The sequence below is a fragment of the Pinus tabuliformis genome, chromosome 7 (genome assembly GCF_031772625.1).
Source record: "Pinus tabuliformis cultivar Carrire ecotype Pingquan chromosome 7, CPIR1, whole genome shotgun sequence".
In the NCBI taxonomy this organism is placed as follows: domain Eukaryota; kingdom Viridiplantae; phylum Streptophyta; class Pinopsida; order Pinales; family Pinaceae; genus Pinus; species Pinus tabuliformis.
The window spans coordinates 1,446,999,834-1,447,018,247 of record NC_142293.1 but is presented as its reverse complement, the minus strand read 5'-3'; the positions used below and the strand labels follow the sequence as shown (position 1 = coordinate 1,447,018,247).

Genomic DNA, 18,414 nt, shown 5'->3' with positions numbered 1-18,414 from the left:
TTTTACTTGGTTCGTTGATCGCGCTGATAGATCCGTTGATCTTCCTGCAGATGGGCTGTAGTCCATGTTTTCTATGACTATTTCTTGTTTCATTATTGTTGTGTTGAAGGCAAGTCTTATTTTCTGTGTTTTCAATTTTTTCCGAATGATGCCTTTAAGCAAACGCAAAGATAGACTTTTTGATTTTTTGTCTAATCAACAAGAAGTTACAATTTCTGTTTGTCTGTTGGTTCTAATATGTTCTTTCAAGTTTCTAAGTGATCGGAACCTCCGTGTGTCACCACCATCTTTTGTGTGCGGTGTGTCACAAATATCTTCTGTGTTGTTTAGAATTACTTGTTGTTCCATTGTACTTCTGTTATATTGAATGCCTATGTTTTGCCTTTTCGGATTTTCCTTAGCAATGTCCTTAAGCACATGCTTGTTTAAGTGACAAGGTGGTTTTAATTTACCTTCAATTGGTTGACATTTTGTCTCAGGTTGTGGTTCAATATTGTTATTTGAGGTATCGGCTTGTTGTTGGAAGGTACAACCAATTGTAGGCTGCCTATGAACCAAAGGCTCGAAGTGCCCATTTGAGGGATCATCGTCATGGAATAGTATGTCACGAGTATTTGTTGTAATACCTGAATTGAAGTGCAAATACAGTCTCATCTTTGTTTTGGACCAAACCCTAATTGGAATTTTCAACCAGTTTGACAGCCAATGGATGCAGAAAAATATCTCCCCATAGACCTCTAGATGCTGGGGGTATATTGTTTGAGGCAGATTTAGCCATTTTGTCTAAATAGATTTCACGGTTGCTAATGTTATGCATTTCTTTCGGTGAGGCTTCATGCAGTTCATGTTCATAAGACCAAATTGCCTCACTATCTTGTTTTTTGAGACAGTTTCTAAAATATTCTATTGTTCCTTTCCTTAGGTCCACTGATGTGTATCAGAAATCTAGCAAAAGTTCTAAACTATCGAATAAACAGTCTCCAATTAGATATGAGAAATTGTCCACACGAAATAAGTCATGCTTTTGCAATACCAATTGCAACTTGTGTTTATCAGACATAGGTGTGTCACAAACATCTTTCGTGTTGTCTAGAACTACTTGTTGTTCCATTGTACTTCTGTTGTATTGAATGCCTATGTTTTGCCTTTTCCGATTTTTCTGAGCAATGTCCTTAAGCACATGCTTGTTTAAGTGACAAGGTGGGTGTAATTTAGCTATGATTGATTTCCATTTTGTCTCAGGTTGTGGTTCGATATTGTTCTTTGCGGTATCGGCTTGTTGTTGGAAGGTACAACCAATTGTAGGCTGCCTATGAACCAAAGGCTCGAAGTGCCCATTCAAAGGGTCCTCGTCATGGAACAGTATGTCACGAGTATTTGTTGTAATACCTGAATTGAAGTGCAAATACACTCGCATCTTTGTTTTGGACCAAACCCTAATTGGAATTTTCAACCAGTTTGACTGCCAATGGATGCAGAAAATATCTCCCCATAGACCTCTAGATGCTAGGGGTATATTGTTTGAGGCAAAACTAGCCATTTTGTCTAAATAGACTTCACGGTTGCTAATGTTATGCATTTCTTTAAGTGAGGCTTCATGCAGTTCATGTTCATAAGACAAAATTGCCTCACTATCTTGTTTTTTGAGACAGTCTCTAAAATATTCTATTGTTCCTTTCCTTAGCTCCACTGATGTGTATCGGAAATCTAGCAAAAGTTCTAAACTATCGAATAGGCAGTCTCCAATTAGATATGAGAAATTGTCCACACGAAATAAGTGATGCTTTTGCAATACTAATTGCAACTTGTGTTTATCAGACATAGAAGACATGATGACGACTAAGTGTTCGATGCAATATTATGTTTACTGATGCAATGCAGTTACAACCAGAGAATCATAATAACAAGTTGAACAATGAAAATGATTATAGAACACGAAGTGATTGTGTGCACCTTTGGGACCGCAAATGTCTGCTAAGCTGCGGAGACTCCTTATGTCAGGTAGCATCCACTGTAGAGGTTTGATACTGAAGTTCAAAATATGGCTGCCAAGATAAAGAAGAACGTAGACCCATTGATGCAATGCAATAACAACCGCAAAATCATAATAGCAAGTTGAACAATGAAAATGAATATAGAACACGAAGTGATTGTGTGCACCTTTGGGATGAAGTTCAAAATATGACTGCCAAGATAAAAAAAGAACCTGCAGTCCCTGCTGTAGGTTAGGATCAGTCAGTGTAAATCCATTGATCAATCTATATCAATAACTTGGAAAGGCAAATCAAACAAACTAAATGCAATGTAATGTCAGTAGTACCATCAAATTTGACACTGGTTGGAAGCTTTTGATGCAATGGAGCAAGCCACACCAAATTGTTACAGGTATATTGTTTCTCTTTCTTATGCTGGCATTTAAGACAAAAGAAAATGACTTATTTCGCTAAGCTACTGCATCAGCAAAGTAATCCCTCTGGAAGCACAACTGACAATAATGGCTTTAAATTACAACCCAAGACATTGAAATTTTTTAGCAAAGAACTGGGAGGTGGCCATGATGAAAGTGGCATTCAGGAATATGATAACACACTGCTTGAAGAACTGCCAATGAATGAAACTTTGAATGTTTTGTCTACTGGTAATCAAATGGGGAGTTGCACAGATTCCTATAACTATTGTTGCCTGCAATCCATTGATCAATCTATATCAACCCAATGCCCTTGTTTTGCTAATTATGCAAGTAAATGCAATGTCAGATAACTTGGAAAGGCAAATCAAACAAACTAAAAGCAATGTAATGTCAGTAGTACCATCAAATTTGACACTGGTTCGAAGCTTTTGATGCAATGGAGCAAGCCACACCAAATTTTTACAGGTATATTGTTTCTCTTTCTTATGCTGGCATTTAAGACAAAAGAAAATGACTTATTTCGCTAAGTTACTGCATCAGCAAAGTAATCCCTCTGGAAGCACAACTGACAATAATGGCTTTAAATTACAACCCAAGACATTGAAATTTTTTAGCAAAAAATTGGGAGGTGGCCATGATGAAAGTGGCATTCAGGAATATGATAACACACTGCTTGAAGAACTGCCAATGAATGAAACTTTGAAAGTTTTGTCTACTGCTAATCAAAGAAGGAGTTGGACAGATTCCTATAACTATTGTTGCCTGCAATCCATTGATCAATCTATATCAACCCAATGCCCTTGTTTTTGCTAATTATGCAAGTAAATGAAATGTCACATAACTTGGAAAGGAAAATCAAACAAACTAAAAGCAATGTAATTTCAGTAGTACCATCAAATTTAACACTGGTTGGAAGCTTTTGATGCAATGGAGCAAGCCACACCAAATTGTTACAGGTATATTGTTTCTCTTTCTTACGCTGGCATTTAAGACAAAAGAAAATGACTTATTTCGCTAAGCTACTGCGTCAGCAAAGTAGTCCCTCTGCAAGCACAACTGACAATAATGGCTTTAAATTACAACCCAAGACATTGAATTTTTTTAGCAAAGAACTGGGAGGTGGCCATGATGAAAGTGGCATTCAGGAATATGATAACACACTGCTTGAAGAACTGCCAATGAATGAAACTTTGAATGTTTTTTCTATTGGATTCCTTAGAGGTGATAGGTAGAAATAGGTAGCAAGCAGCACATACCTTAATGACACATACATTATGGATTCACTTGATATAGTAGTGTAATAAATCACATAGCTATGAACAAGAACGTATAACAAGAGATTTTCTAGAGATTTTCTAGTTGGAACCATATTCTATATGAATACAGTAACAACAAGTATTAGTTACATTGGAGTCCACTCCATTGAATGCCGTGCAAAAATTTTGTTGTGCACCACAAAATCTTAGACAGCATACCAGTTTCAGTCTAGGTGAATATAATACCCGTCAACACTGTATGTGGAACCATAATAGCAATCTAAGCTTACTGATATGACAATGAATAACAGGTGAAGCTTACAAGCTCTTCAAATTATTTCAAATGCCTGTTCCTTTCATCCCAATCCCCAAAACTGTCACCGAAACTGTCAATGCCATATGAAATATCTGCTATATAGTCCCACTTCAACATATAAATACCAAAACTTGTCCTGAGGCTGACAGATGTGGACAGTTCTTGATCTTTCAAGAGTGGTTGTGTACTACAAGCCTAAATGAAGACAATGTAGTAGTAATACAATTGAATATTGGATTCCTTATAGGTGATAGGTAGAAACAGGCAGCAAGCAGCACATACCTTAATGACACATACATTATTGATTCACTTGATATAGTAGTGTAATAAATCACATAGCTATGAACAAGGAGGTATAACAAAGAGATTTTCTAGTTGGAACCATATTCTATATGAATACAGTAACAACACGTATTAGTTACATCGGAGTCCACTCCATTGAATGCCATTGATTCCATCATACCAGTGTATTCATTATGTCAAATACCACCATTGATTCACTAGTTAGTATGGTTTTTCCTATAACTATTGTTGCCTATTGCAGGACTGCATTTATGAGAAAATCCTCATTCAGTACAGATAGAATGGTGCAGCCATTTCTCCTTATCATGAACAATGAATCAAGAACTCCCATATTGTTGTACTTGCATCCTAATTCGTCTCTTGGTCCAATTGACTGTTTTTGTTCATGTGAGGAGATTAATAAAGTTTTGATTTCAATTTCAAAGGATTACAACAATCCCTGTACAACAGAGCTTACAAAAATTCTATGATAAAGTGTTAAAAGAAGATTTCTGAAGGAGAGGGCATTGAACTCCAATGACAAGTTGAAGGGAAGGAAACCGGACCCTGGATGTGACTGGAAATGCAAGTATGTTGTTGCCTCTGAAATTCATCATCACAAAAGCAACATGGAGAAAATCCTCATTCAGTACAGATAGAATGGTGCAGCCATTTCTCCTTATCATGAACAATGAATCAAGAACTCCCATATTGTTGTATTGCATCCTAATTTGTCTCTTGGTCCAATTGACTCTTTTTGTTCATGTGAGAAGAGTAATAAAGTTTTGATTTCAATTTCAAAGGATTACAACAATCCCTGTACAACAGAGCTTACAAAAATTCTATGATAAAGTGTTAAAAGAAGATTTCTGAAGGAGAGGGCATTTAACTCCAATGACAAGTTGAAGAGAAGGAAACCGGGCCTTGGATGTGACTGGAAATGCTGAGATTAAACATTAAAGCCAAACAAATAGAGCAGATCTTGTAGCAATATAGAGAGCACCTTCAGATCAGGTTTTGATCATGCAAGTTGAAAGTATGAGTATGGCATGCCCTTAACAGGATTGGGAAAGCTGTAACTACACATTGCAAGAGCACCTGAAGATGGAGATGGGCCGAAAAATTGGGAAAAGAAGTTTGTCATGAGAAGAGGCATCGATCTAATGACCCTTCTTACAAAAGTTTGTCAAGCCACTGTGTCAAATTCAACTCAACACAGAAAGCAACCTGAACTGATTCATTCACACGTGAAACTCCTACCAGTCAGTGAGTTTGAATACCCAACAAGTTTGACTTGCCACTACTCATTGGCAGTACAACACATGTAATAGAGATTCACAATATGGATAAAGGATAATGTTAATGTTTACAGTTCAACAGCCTAAACGATTTTATAGGGTGACTTAAAATCAGTTTATATTGAGAATTAAATGAAAATTTAATTATATAACCACTGGGGTAGTGGTTCAATATGGTGGGAGGTGTGACTTCTCAAGCTTCCCACCATGGATCCAATCTGCCTACAGGCATGTTCTTTGTGTCAACCCCCATGCATGTAAGGCCATGGAAACTCTTCCACAATCTAACTTGTTGAAGGATCATTCTCAAGCGAAAAATGCAAGTATGTTGTTGCCTCTGATATTCATCATCACAACAACAACATGGAGAAAATCCTCATTCAGTACAGATAGAATGGTGCAACTATTTCTCTTGGTCCAATTGACTGTTTTTGTTCATGTGAGGAGATTAATAAATTTTTGATTTCAATTTCAAAGGATTACAACAATCCCTGTACAACAGAGCTTACAAAAATTCTATGATAAAGTGTTAAAAGAAGATTTCTGAAGGAGAGGGCATTGAACTCCAATGACAAGTTGAAGGGAAGGAAACCGAACCCTGGATGTGACTGGAAATGCTGAGATTAAACATTAAAGCCAAACAAATAGATCAGATCTTGTAGCAATATAGAGAGCACCTTCAGATCAGGTTTTGATCATGCAAGTTGAAAGTATGAGTATGGCATGCCCTTAACAGGATTGGGAAATTTTCAACTACACATTGCAAGAGCACCTGAAGATGGAGATGGGCCTTACAATTGGGAAAAGAAGTGTGTCATGAAAAGAGGCATCGATCTAATGACCCTTCTTACAAAAGTTTGTCAAGCCACTGTGTCAAATTCAACTCAACACAGAAAGAAACCTGAACTGATTCATTCACACATGAAACTCCTACCAGTCAGTGAGTTTGAATACCCAACAAGTTTGACTTGCCACTACTCATTGGCAATTAAAAATTTAAAACTAGCTTCCAGTAAGTTGAACTTGGGAGCAACAAGTTAACTCGCAAGTACTGCTATGTCAAACTATGACATGTGAGTAGTCGCAAATTTTTACACGCGTCAGCAAGTTTGACCCGCAAGTGCAATGGCATTTTTGCCCAAATCTTTGAGAATTCAATCGGACCCATCACTCTCTAAACTCACCAAGTTCTTTTTCAAAAATGAGTATTGTAACTTTGCCAAGGACCCATCAGGTCAGTAGGATCGCCATGATGACATTATAGGCAAGCATGATGAAATAGATGGGTTTAGACCTTAACAATGGAGAAAAGTGGTCCATATTGCCAACAAGACATTGATCTTAGATACGTAAATAATACATGCATTAGGTCTCAGGATCGAAAGCCTGTGAATAGGTCTCAGAAGGCTTTGAATAAGGGCTCGAAGGCTTTTCAGAGGGCTCTGAGGGGGGGTTACGCAAATGATACGTATAAGAAACAAAGTGGAAGAATAGCAATCAGCGGAAAGATGGTTCTGTCAGACATTAGACATATAGTGTAGTGGCTTGGCTAATTACAATTTTGAGCCCAAAGAGGTAAAATCAACACACTTACTGTAATAGGCATAGATATAAAGTACATAAACTTAGCTGATTACATAGGTTAAAGATTCACCTATGTTATGCAATTATTTTGGAAAGCTAAATTATGGATGGTTGATCCTGTTATTTGTTGCGTTGATTTTTGACTGCTCTGCTAATCTTATAGTAGAAGCATGGGAGGCAGCAAACTATGCAAATAAATGGCTAACCCTGGTAAAGATAGACGAGTTGCTGCTGCTCATGGAGAGCCACAGGCCTTGAAGGATGACTACAGATAGGCAAGTCTGTTCTAGAAGGAGCTGAGTCTGGGAAATGGCTGATCTTGTTATTTGCTCCGTTGATTTTTGACTGCTCTGCTAATTTTATAGTAAAAGCATGGGAGGCAGCAAACTATGTAAAGGAGTGCCCTAGCCTCACATAAAAGCAGCAAAAACATTCCATAATGGATTGTTAAGCAAGCTAATGCTTAAAATTAATTTCAAAAAAGAAAAGCATAAAACCTCAACTAGATAGTATAGAATGACCAGAAATTCAAGAACTAAATCTTCCTGTGGCATGCTAGCGTATTCTATGATCACTGGATAACAGATCACTACTCTGTATTTTATGCAAATATATGAGTCTAGATATCAGCAACAATCAGGAATAAGAACCTACATTATAACGCATTGATAAACATGCTGCCTAACCACTAAATAAATCGCAATTTAGCGTTCCAATAGCAATACAGTGTGCTGTTGGTATTATCAACGAATTATCTGAAAGAAGAAATGCATGCAGTTACATAACCAGATACATGCAAACTTAAGCAAAATTCAAAAAAATTGAAGTGCCAAATTTTACCTTAGGCTCCAGAAGAATGTTTGATATGGTATATTATCTAACTTATGAAGTTATTAAGACATGGACGTTCTACCAGCACGCTAGACAGATGCAGAGATTAGGGATGTGAATCTACACTGTAGGCTGAGAGATACATGCTGTCTAATCAGCAAAGAAATCCAACAATTAAGAACCAGAATCTACATTAGAAACAAAGGGAAACATGATGGCTAACCATAAAATAAATTGTACTGGGCCTTTAACAGAAGTCTATCTTTTACCAAACATGCACTGGATACGAAGATGACCAACGTAATATTTCACTACAAAACACTAATAATAAAGTTTTACCGTACTTAGCGACCAGTTCAAACCACTTTGACCCAACGAAAAAAGAATACGAAAGAATTCAAACTCTTGTACAAGAGAGGCACTGTAGAAGCTCAGGAATGAAAACATAAACAGTACCTGAAATAAACCAGTGTAGTGGAGCCGAAGCGAAGTAACCACAAAATCATCTATAAGCTTATTACATAACAAGAAAATTACGTTACACGTAGCGGACGCTACATGCATAATGTCACCTGGAATGAAATGTGTACACAAGACAGGTACAAATGGCCTAAATTACCTTAACCCCCATCAAATCAGCTTAGGTGAGGGCGCAACAGATGTTGAGGATATCGCCTGAATCAGTTAACCCCCATCAAATCAGCCTAGGTGATGGCCCAACAGATGGTGAGGATGGCCTGAATTACCTTAACCCTCGTCAAATCAGCTTAGTTGATGGCCCAACAGATGTTGAGGATATCGCCTGAATTACCTTAACCCCCATCAAATCATATCCACTACTGCGAAGCCCTTGGAGCATCCTTCACCTTCCACAAGAAAAATGAAAATACCTTCCGAATTTCTTATAACTCCAAGCTAGAGCTCCTCCCACCGAAGACGAAGTCAAGCAGATCAATTTGGGCACGGACGATGAACTACGCCCGATATTCATCAATTCCCACCTTGCTCCTAAAGAAGTAATGTAGTATACCCAACTCCTCCAAGAGTTCCGATGAAGCATTGCCATTTTCAGAGGAAAGGCCTTCTATCCGTCCGCTCTAAGTCTTCCTTCTCAGCCCGACGTTTAAGGATGAGAGGCCAGCACGCATAAGCCCTATTTGAGACTAAGGCAGGCTCAGTCCGCATTTGGTTGTTGGTCTGCCATTGAGGCTAAGCCCTATTTGAGACTAAGGCAGGCTTCTTTTGACTGCATTTTTTCCTGCTTGCGCCCTTTCCAACTAGTTATATCTTTCTTTAATGCCTATAAACTGGGACCAAGCAGGATATAAAGAAGTGGAAACTAAAAGCAGCCACCCAGCTCTCAGTCCCGGCTGCTCCCGCCCCGTCACAGAGCCGTAGTTGCAGGTCGAACAACGCATTTCGCAGGTGCTCTACGGGTATAGATCCAGATCTAGTTGCAGTCGAGGATCCTGTGTATAGAGAAGACCCATTCGAATTCAGAGCGAGGGCTTTGACAGGCGAGTTTGAGATTAAATTTGAGTCCCTGTGTTTGGTTTTCCCGTGTAGGGTTGTTAACAGAACGTGCAACGAAGGCCCCAAAATTTTTCTCCATATTTTCACCGTGCAGTCATCCGACCCAATGAAGATCAACCCGTCCCGCCTGACAGCAATGGCGTTTACAGCGTTATCATGAGCCTGAATCATTTCGACACACTTGAGGTCCGAGAGTCGCCATACCTTCACAGTCATATCTGAGGAGCCTGAGTACAAGAAACCATTCGTGTAAGCCAGACAGCATATCGCGCCCACATGCTCCGGGCACTTAGGGTTTCTCTGCTGAGCGGGTATTACCCATAGTCCCCCGGGACGGGGCTTACCATGCTATGTTACATACGATGCACCTATCGATGAGGATCATGCAACAGAGCACGCACACCTGCACAACACCTGTTAAGACCAAACCGGAGCATACCCTGCAACCTTAGCATATACCTGTTACGAATTAACGAATTAATGCTAGCATTAACACGAGACCGTTGACGGTCAGGAATAATGAAACTGGGTGTAAATAGCAACTTAACCTATGTTCGAGCCTCTTCCGCCTCCGGAAGAGGCCAAATAAGATGGGAAAGCTTCAGTGGGGAATCAGACTTTGGTTATCTGGGGAGAACACCGCACAACGCATTTCCGGACTTTATACTAAGCGTCGTATAACAGACTAAAGAAACTGTAAACTCATGCTAAGTCGACTACTAACGATTACTATAGTTCCTGCCGATTGCCGATGGCAGGGACTAATTAGAACTACTAAATTACTAAAATTATTTCCAATAATGAAACATATAGTTTTAATAAGAACTATATTTTTAATAAGAACTACTAAATTTTAATGAGAACTACTAAATTACTAAAATTATTTCCAATAATGAAACATATAGTTTTAATAAGAACTACTAAATTTTAATGGTAAATTCTATTAAATTTATGGTAAATTCTATTTATACGTAATTTTTCTTCACTCAATAGCAAGGAAGTTGGAAGTTATTAACTCTGCACATGTAAACGAGGTGCTCTACCTTGCTGAGCTATAGTCGTGGTCTACCTTGCTAAGCTATAGCCCTTCCTTGCTAGTCTTGGTGATAGACTACTATACTACTAAATTTTAATGGTAAATTCTATTTATACGTAATTTTTCTTCACTCACTAAGAAGGAAGTTGGAATTTTTAATGGTAAATTCTATTTATACGTAATTTTTCTTCACTCACTAACAAGGAAGTTGGAAGTTAAGTTATTAACTCTGGTAAATTCTATTTATACGTAATTGTTCTTCACTCAATAGCAAGGAAGTTGGAAGTTATTAACTGTCTATGTCTACCGCTACTATTTCCATTAATTTCCAGTCTAATAAAATGACTTGCTAAGATATAGCCCTTCCTTGCGAGTCTTGGTGATACACTACTATACTACTAAAGTTTAATGATAAATTCTATTTGTACGTAATTTTTCTTCACTCACTAGTAAGGAAGTTGGAAGTTATTAACTGTGGTAAATTCTATTTATACGTAATTTTTCTTCACTCAATAGCAAAGAAGTTGGAATTTATTAACTTCTACCGCTACTATTTCCATTAATTTCCAGTGTAATAAAATGACTTGGTGAGCTATAGCCCTTCTTTGCCAGTCTTGGTGATACACTACTATACTACTAAATTTTAATGGTAAATTCTATTTGTACGTAATTTTTCTTCACTCAATAGCAAGGAAGTTGGAAGTTATTAACTTTCTACCGCTACTATTTCCATTAATTTCCATTATTTTTCTTTACTCAATAGCAAGGAAGTTGGAAGATATTAGCTGTCTACCGCTACTATTTCCATTAATTATCCTTCTTTCAAATTGATTTTGACACGTGATTCAGAGAAATAATCTCGTGATTTGTAACAATAATACTATTGTTTGGTATTCAAGTATCCATATATGGTACAAAGATTGATGATCTATTCTATTGTACTTATAATCAGGATTCTGGAGATTAGGTAATGCTTACTCTTAAGCTGTTCGTTTACGCAGTAGTGGTATTTTTCATTTCTCTTTTTATCATTAGATTTCCATTGAACGATCCAAGCTGTTCTTTTAAGCAGCAGTGGTATTTTTCATTTCCATTTTTATCTTTAGATTTCTATCGAACGATCCGCGACGTAATCCCGGACTTAAAGAATAGTGAAAAAAGTCTCTAGGTTAATGGGTCTTTTCTTTCTACGGATAGAGACCTGACGGGAACGAATAGAGACCTGGGGAGAACATATGCCAGATGAGGGGGAAACGGTGGGGTGGATTAACTCTTCGGGTTAGACGCCATCTACAGATATGCTTTTGCGATTGATTGCTTTGCAATAAGGTGGTGTTTTCTTTATTTCCCAAAAACAATTTCTTCCCCTCAACTACTTCCATTAATTTCCAGTCTAATACAATGACCTACACGCTACTATTTCCATTAATTTTCAGTCTAATACAATGACCTACACATATATTTATGTAACAAAGCATAAAATTATGTTCTTTAATATGAACTTCTGAAAATTATTTCACATATATTTATGTAATAAAACATAAAATTATATTCTTTAATATGAACTTCTGAAAATTATTTCAGATACTGAAATATACTTGTTCAGTTCTACAAGTATATAAATTACGAAATATACTGGTTCAGTTCTACAATATATAAATTTCGATCGTATTTTCTTTTACGACTTTATACGTAATTTTTCCTTCGTTAATAATTTATATGTAAATTTTCCTTAATAATAACTTTTACAACTTTTTAAAGTTATGTAATTTTTCCTTCCTTAATAATAACATTTTATAATTTTTTAAAGTTATAAAAAGTTATACGGAAATATAATTTATTTTTCTTTAATAATTTATAGGTAATTTTTCCTTCCTTAATAATAAGTTTTTAAAGTTTTTTTTCCGTAGAAAAAAGTCATAACTAGGCCGATAGGCCTTTCCTTTGAAAGAGACTTTCGTCGTCCCTTTCCATCTCAAGTTGACACATGGCATCATATTCGACGGGCTTTTGTGGGCTTCTGTTTATTCTCCAGGCCGAGAACTTCCGGATTTACGTTTTTCAGCGGGTTTCTGTTTATTCGCGCCGAGAACTTCCTGCTTTCTCTGAGGTTCGTTGCGGCAGCTCCTCTTTTCTTCCTCTCTTGATTTTCTTGTTCTTGTTATTCTTCAGCAGAGATGGCCTTCTCGTCTCTGTGACGGTGCTGATGCTCTCTGTCGTCTTCCTGTTGATTAATCTCTTCGCACCTTCAGCCAATGCAGAGGCTCCCGCTCGTGCTCCCTCGTCCGACGGTAAGATCTCGGCCTTTTATTCTTTCTTTTTTTCTGCTTTTTCCTACATTAAAGTTCTGTTCGGTTCGGTTCATTAGGGGATTCGTCACGGGATTTATAACAGGATTGAAGGAATGTATCTTGATGTTGCAGGCACCGCCATCGACCAAGGGATAGCATAAGTGCTCATGTTCCTGGCGCTGGCTTTGACCTACCTCATCCATCCCCTGGACGCCTTCCCTTACAATCTTTTCTGAGCTGCTGGAGATCCGTTATCCATTTCTTGACAGAGACTATCAGTTTCTTGACAGAGACGAAAGAAAGGGCCTGGATTTGTATAATAGATGGAATTTGAGCATCGGATTTACGTTAGATGACGATGTCGTGCCTGGCAGATCCGAAGGGTTTATTTTTGGCTGCTATTTGATTTTTCTATTACTATTTGTTTTAGGTATTTGGCAATCTTTCTGATTTTTGACAGACACTCTGTAATCTTCACAATTTTTTGGCTCTGTGAATGCTATACTAAGTCTTTCGGACTGCTTTTGCTCCATTCTTGTTTAATATGATTGGGTGATTTTACTAATCCGCTAAATGTGGCGGTCATTTACAGGGTGTTGCTTCATGAGTTTTCCTATGCGATATCTCAACTTAAAATGCAGCTTGGCACTAATTTGATCAAATTGTCAATGTTTTTGTGGCAAGAGGAAGCAAACAATTTATCGGCAGAGAGGTTTCTTGGGATAGTGGGGAGTTTCGAAACTTTGAAGGAACTTGACATTGGACTTTGGCCATCGCTTGAAAAGATGTTGGTTCCTTTCTACAAGCTACTCGAGAGAATTCCCAATCTCGAGCATTTGGAGGTTCGTTGCATGTCTATTCGGGTAAGGAATTCATTTTGCTAATTTCTTCTTACTCTTATTCTCATTATGCATGTATAATGTTAAAGCCTTGCTTCCCATGGTATGATGACAATATGGAGTCCAAAGTTGTGTTGTGTATTTATGTGCATCGTGGGCAAACTGACCCGCTCTTTATTTATGTGCATCGTTGGTGTGCATCAGCAAAGGCTAGGGCTAAAATCTCATCTAGGGTAGAGTTGACTGATATGCTTTCTAATTTAATGCAGGAGCTAGCCAGAGATCCAGTACCAGCACGCTTAAGCATTCCGTTGATTAATCTTCAATTCTTAGGGGTAGATTTAGTTCAATTAGATGATAGGGAAATCGCCGTGGTAGGTGCTTGCTTCAAAGCACTCCTGCTCTTAACTTCAGCTTACCAGAGGAATATGCGAAGACACAGTATATAAAGTTTTTGGAAAGGATATCAGAATTGGGGAGAGCTTCCACGCAGAGTAGGCGCTCACCTGATCTGATGGCACTGTAAGATCACAGATGCTAATAAGTGTTTTCTCACTCTGAAATGGTTGGTATCCAGTAGCCAGACATATGCCTTTTCTTTTGTATTTTCCACATAATATCTAAATCATTTATAGTTGTTGTTTTAAAGAAACAAATGTGATTAAAGAATTTTCATTCAGATTGAATGGGTCTTTGAAGTTTGGAATGTAGCTTGATGGCTCAAAGATCAAAAACAATACAGCAGGCTTCCTGTGAAAGTATTGCAAGAGTTAAAAGTTTAGATTTGAGATTTCCAATCGATCCTACTTTGTCCTTACAAGTAAAATACTAATGCAGATTTTCATTTGAAAGGCCAAGTATTGAGAGGTTAGTCCAAGTTAGGCCCTTTGAAAGGCACTTCAGTTAACGATTCATCCTTGATCTATTCATACGATATTTGTTTGCTGTAAATCATGTCATGACAGTTCTTATTGTTTTGTTAACTTACTGCCTTAAATTATTCTTAGAATGAATAGCTTACAAAAAATATATATAACTGACATTAGTCAAATTTCTGATCAGTCTCAAAATTAATAAATGCCACAGCTATTTGTCATTGTTAATCTATAATTCAATGTCTTTTCTGCCAGTGTGATAAGATTGGAAAATGTTTCTTTCAGACAATCAAATATTGTTGCCTTACTAATCATTTTCTCTTGGGATTCTTAGGATCCATCTATGAGCAATATGTTTTTACAACCATTCAAAAATTTCGAGGAAAGTCCCCAACATCTCACTCAGGAAAATGGCCTCAGGCAATCAACTTTTACAATGGCATCAGAAACAGAACATGAGGTATCTAAACTAAGAATCTTTTATTGACTGTAGTAAACAAATTGAGTTGAAATTATTTGCCAATGGTAGTAAAACCTAACATCTGGATCACGTGTCTTGGGATAAACAACTTTCTTTCATCTTGCAGTCTCCTGAAATCTGGTTGAAGCCAAAAGGTGATGACCTAGAGCAGTGTATTGGACGATCAAAAAGTTACAAAAGTGAGTTACAATCATCATTACCCTCATTTTTTATAGCCATACAAGGTCAAAAGAAACCCGTAACATCAGATTTTATTGGTAACTCGTTTTGATCCACTGACTGATTTATTCTTTCCAGAGCTTGAGGGAGGCACAAATGGGTTCTTACTGGTCCATGCAAATGGTGGTCTGAACCAAATGCGAACTGGGGTATGTTCACAGTCAATATCATTGAAATGCAATTTTCCAATGATACCTGATCTTTCTAACTTTAAAAAAATATTTTTCAAAGTATTCTTAAAGTGGTTTTTAGTGTGTTTGGTGCTCCATTTCACATGTTAACCTCTATGGACAGCTAGAGGTAGTTAATATCTTTTTTTTTCTGTATGCAGATCTGTGACATGGTTGTTGTTGCAAGAATAATGAATGCAACTCTTGTTCTTCCTTCTTTGGATCACACCTCCTTTTGGACTGATCCAAGGTTTTCTTACTCGAATACCTTTTCTTTGGATGTCAATCAGCATTTAACACTGACTCAAATAATTCAAACCATCTTGACGATCTTAATCTCATGTTTTGTGCAGTGACTTTGAAGATATATTTGATTGGAATCATTTTACTAAAACATTGAAAGAAGATGTCAGAATTGTGAAATCCCTACCGGCATCTTATGCGAAAATTGAGCCTTTACAAAAAGCCCCGATATCATGGTCAAAGGTTGGATCACTAACTTTTCAAATTCTTCTAGTGTTTAGAGTTTGATCTTGTAAAGTTGGTCAATATCCCAAAGAATGCTCCAAGTTTCTTATTATACTATGTATTATTTGGATGCAGCATACATACTACAAGGAAGAAATGCTCCCCTTGTTGAAGAAGAATAAGATTATACACTTTACTCTTACAGATTCTCGACTTGGAAATAACGGACTTCCTAATTCCATTCAAAAGCTGAGATGCCGTACAAACTATCAAGCCCTGAGGTACACAAAGTCTATAGAGGAGCTTGGGAAGAAATTGGTGGCTAGAATGAGAAATAATGGGAAGCCTTATATTGCCCTTCATCTAAGGTAAGAAGCAAAACAATAAACCATCATGTTAAGTTCTTAAAATTGAACCTATACATGTTAAGTTCTTAAAGTTTGGGAAGTCATAATATTGATGTATGTAAAATGAACTAATAATCATGTGTGTTATCAACAATACACATTTAAATATTTTATCAAGTTAGAACAAGATGAACTAATTCGTAGCAATTAATCGTTTGCTATCTGTAACGATGTAGATATGAGAAGGACATGTTAGCATTCACTAGCTGTGCACACAACCTTACATTGGATGAAGCAGAGGAGCTGAGTGAAATGCGATACAATGTAAAGCACTGGAAGGAGAAGGACATTGATGCTGAAGACAAGCGGAAGCAGGGAGGCTGTCCTTTAACTCCACGTGAAACTGCTCTTTTCTTGAAAGGCTTGGGCTATTCACCAACAACAAACATTTACATTGCAGCAGGGGAAATTTATGGGAATGGCAGCATGAGAGCTCTGCAAAATGAATTCCCAAATGTATTTTCACATTCAACTCTTGCTACAGCAGAGGAGCTTGAGCCTTTTAAAAACTATCAGAATAGACTTGCTGCATTGGACTATATTTTAGCTCTACAGAGTGATGTGTTTTTGTATACTTACGATGGAAACATGGCAAAGGCTGTTCAAGGGCATAGACGGTTTGAAGGTTTCAGGAAAACTATAAATCCTGACAGGTAAGAGTTTTACCCTTTTTACTTACCAGCCTAAAGGAAATGATTGGTATTTTTCTTTGATTAAAAAATCATTGGTAGAAGGAATTTTGCATGCTATACAACAATATAAAAATGAAGGGAACCTGTAATGATTGTGATTTCTTCTGTCATTAGGGAAAATCTGATCAAATTGATAGACGAAATGGATCAAGGAGCCGCTGAAAGATACTCACTTCAGTAACCATTGATTAAACATATAATAATGGAAGATACATATTCATATATTTTATTTTACAGTGTTCAAATGTATTTCAGAGGAATTTCCTTCTCGAGGTTTACTGTTTGAACAATTGATGGTATTCACCGTGTAGGCTTTCGTAAATCACAGTATTATATATCGAATGGACATCATTTTCAGACATCGATAACAATTGTATCAGCGTGAATATAATTGTAATTTAGGCGTTCAAAGCTTTGACTAAGAAGAATTTGTTAAACACAATGGGCATTAATACTAAAAAAAAATTTCTATTATTCTTCATCCTACAGTATTAGATGAAAAACCCAACTTGTGTTAGACTGAGGTGCCATAAATGGACAAGTTCCTCATTCTCATGTTATCCATGATGATGAACCGGCCCATAGATGGATAAATTTTACATTATCTTGGAGTTTCAAGTTACCAGCTGCTTGTGTGCAATGTCTCAAGTATTGTAATTTCTTTTATTACACTAAAATATGGAATGTATTGTAATTTCTTTTATTACACTAAAATATGGAATGCTTTTGCTCCATTCTTGTTTAATATGATTGGGTGATTTTACTAATCCGCTAAATGTGGCGGTTATTTCATTTCCTTTTTCTTTTTCTCACTAAACTGGATCTGCTATGCTAAAGTGCACTTCTGTAATCTAATGTTTAATTGTTAGCGAAAGAGATTAGTAAGCTTAACACTGTGGTTCTGCAAAATTAATTGTAAATCAATTGAACTGGAGGGTTAGTAAAGGGTTATTGTTGCATCAGATACACTAACTAAACTGTGAGTTAAATGCATTAAGTTTTAAAGGTTTCAACTTACTTTCAAGTGTTTTCTAAATTAAATTTTGATTATTTTAAACTTGTCTAACCTCCCTGGAATGTTACCATGCTCATCTCTAAACACCCCCTGCCCCGCAAGGCCTATACTGCCCTTGGATCTCCTATCAAAACATAATTTACTCAATGCAGAGCGACTCCAAGTCTGGATGCAGCCTGCCATTTATGCAAAAACTACTTTCCTGAATTGTAGAAGATTTTACCTCGTTGACAATGTATAGTGTTTTACAAAGTGGGCATGTCAATTGCGAGGATTTTTGCTCGCTGTACTGTTAATAATTATAAAATCTATAGTGTTTTACATAGTGGGCATGTCAATTGTGAGGAATTTTTCTCGCTGTACTGTTAATAATTATGAAATCATTCATAATGGTTTGTTTGACTAGAATTG

The 18,414-nt window shown here is 37.1% G+C and overlaps 3 protein-coding genes across 3 annotated transcripts in view; 2 read left to right on the top strand and 1 right to left on the bottom strand.

Moving 5' to 3' along the window:
- Positions 1 to 18,414, bottom strand: part of LOC149253138 (uncharacterized) — a 34,156-nt gene that overhangs the window by 7,014 nt on the left and 8,728 nt on the right. The window contains exons 2-3 of the mRNA XM_089454388.1: positions 2,161 to 2,215; positions 1,954 to 2,011 (exon numbers count right to left, since the gene is read on the bottom strand). The gene's annotated coding sequence lies outside the window, so the exon portion shown is untranslated. The remainder of the gene's footprint in view (positions 1 to 1,953; positions 2,012 to 2,160; positions 2,216 to 18,414) is intronic.
- LOC149253140 (uncharacterized) lies at positions 12,897 to 14,125 on the top strand. The gene is made up of 2 exons (XM_089454387.1): positions 12,897 to 13,700; positions 13,946 to 14,125. The coding sequence occupies exons 1-2, from the start codon at positions 13,473 to 13,475 to the stop codon at positions 14,123 to 14,125; spliced, it is 408 nt and encodes a 135-aa protein (XP_089310513.1). The 5' UTR covers positions 12,897 to 13,472.
- Positions 14,878 to 17,288, top strand: LOC149253139 (O-fucosyltransferase 28-like). Its single transcript, XM_089456758.1, has 8 exons — positions 14,878 to 15,011; positions 15,139 to 15,211; positions 15,330 to 15,400; positions 15,583 to 15,671; positions 15,775 to 15,907; positions 16,025 to 16,257; positions 16,473 to 16,949; positions 17,103 to 17,288. The coding sequence occupies exons 1-8, from the start codon at positions 14,895 to 14,897 to the stop codon at positions 17,167 to 17,169; spliced, it is 1,260 nt and encodes a 419-aa protein (XP_089312884.1). The 5' UTR covers positions 14,878 to 14,894; the 3' UTR covers positions 17,170 to 17,288.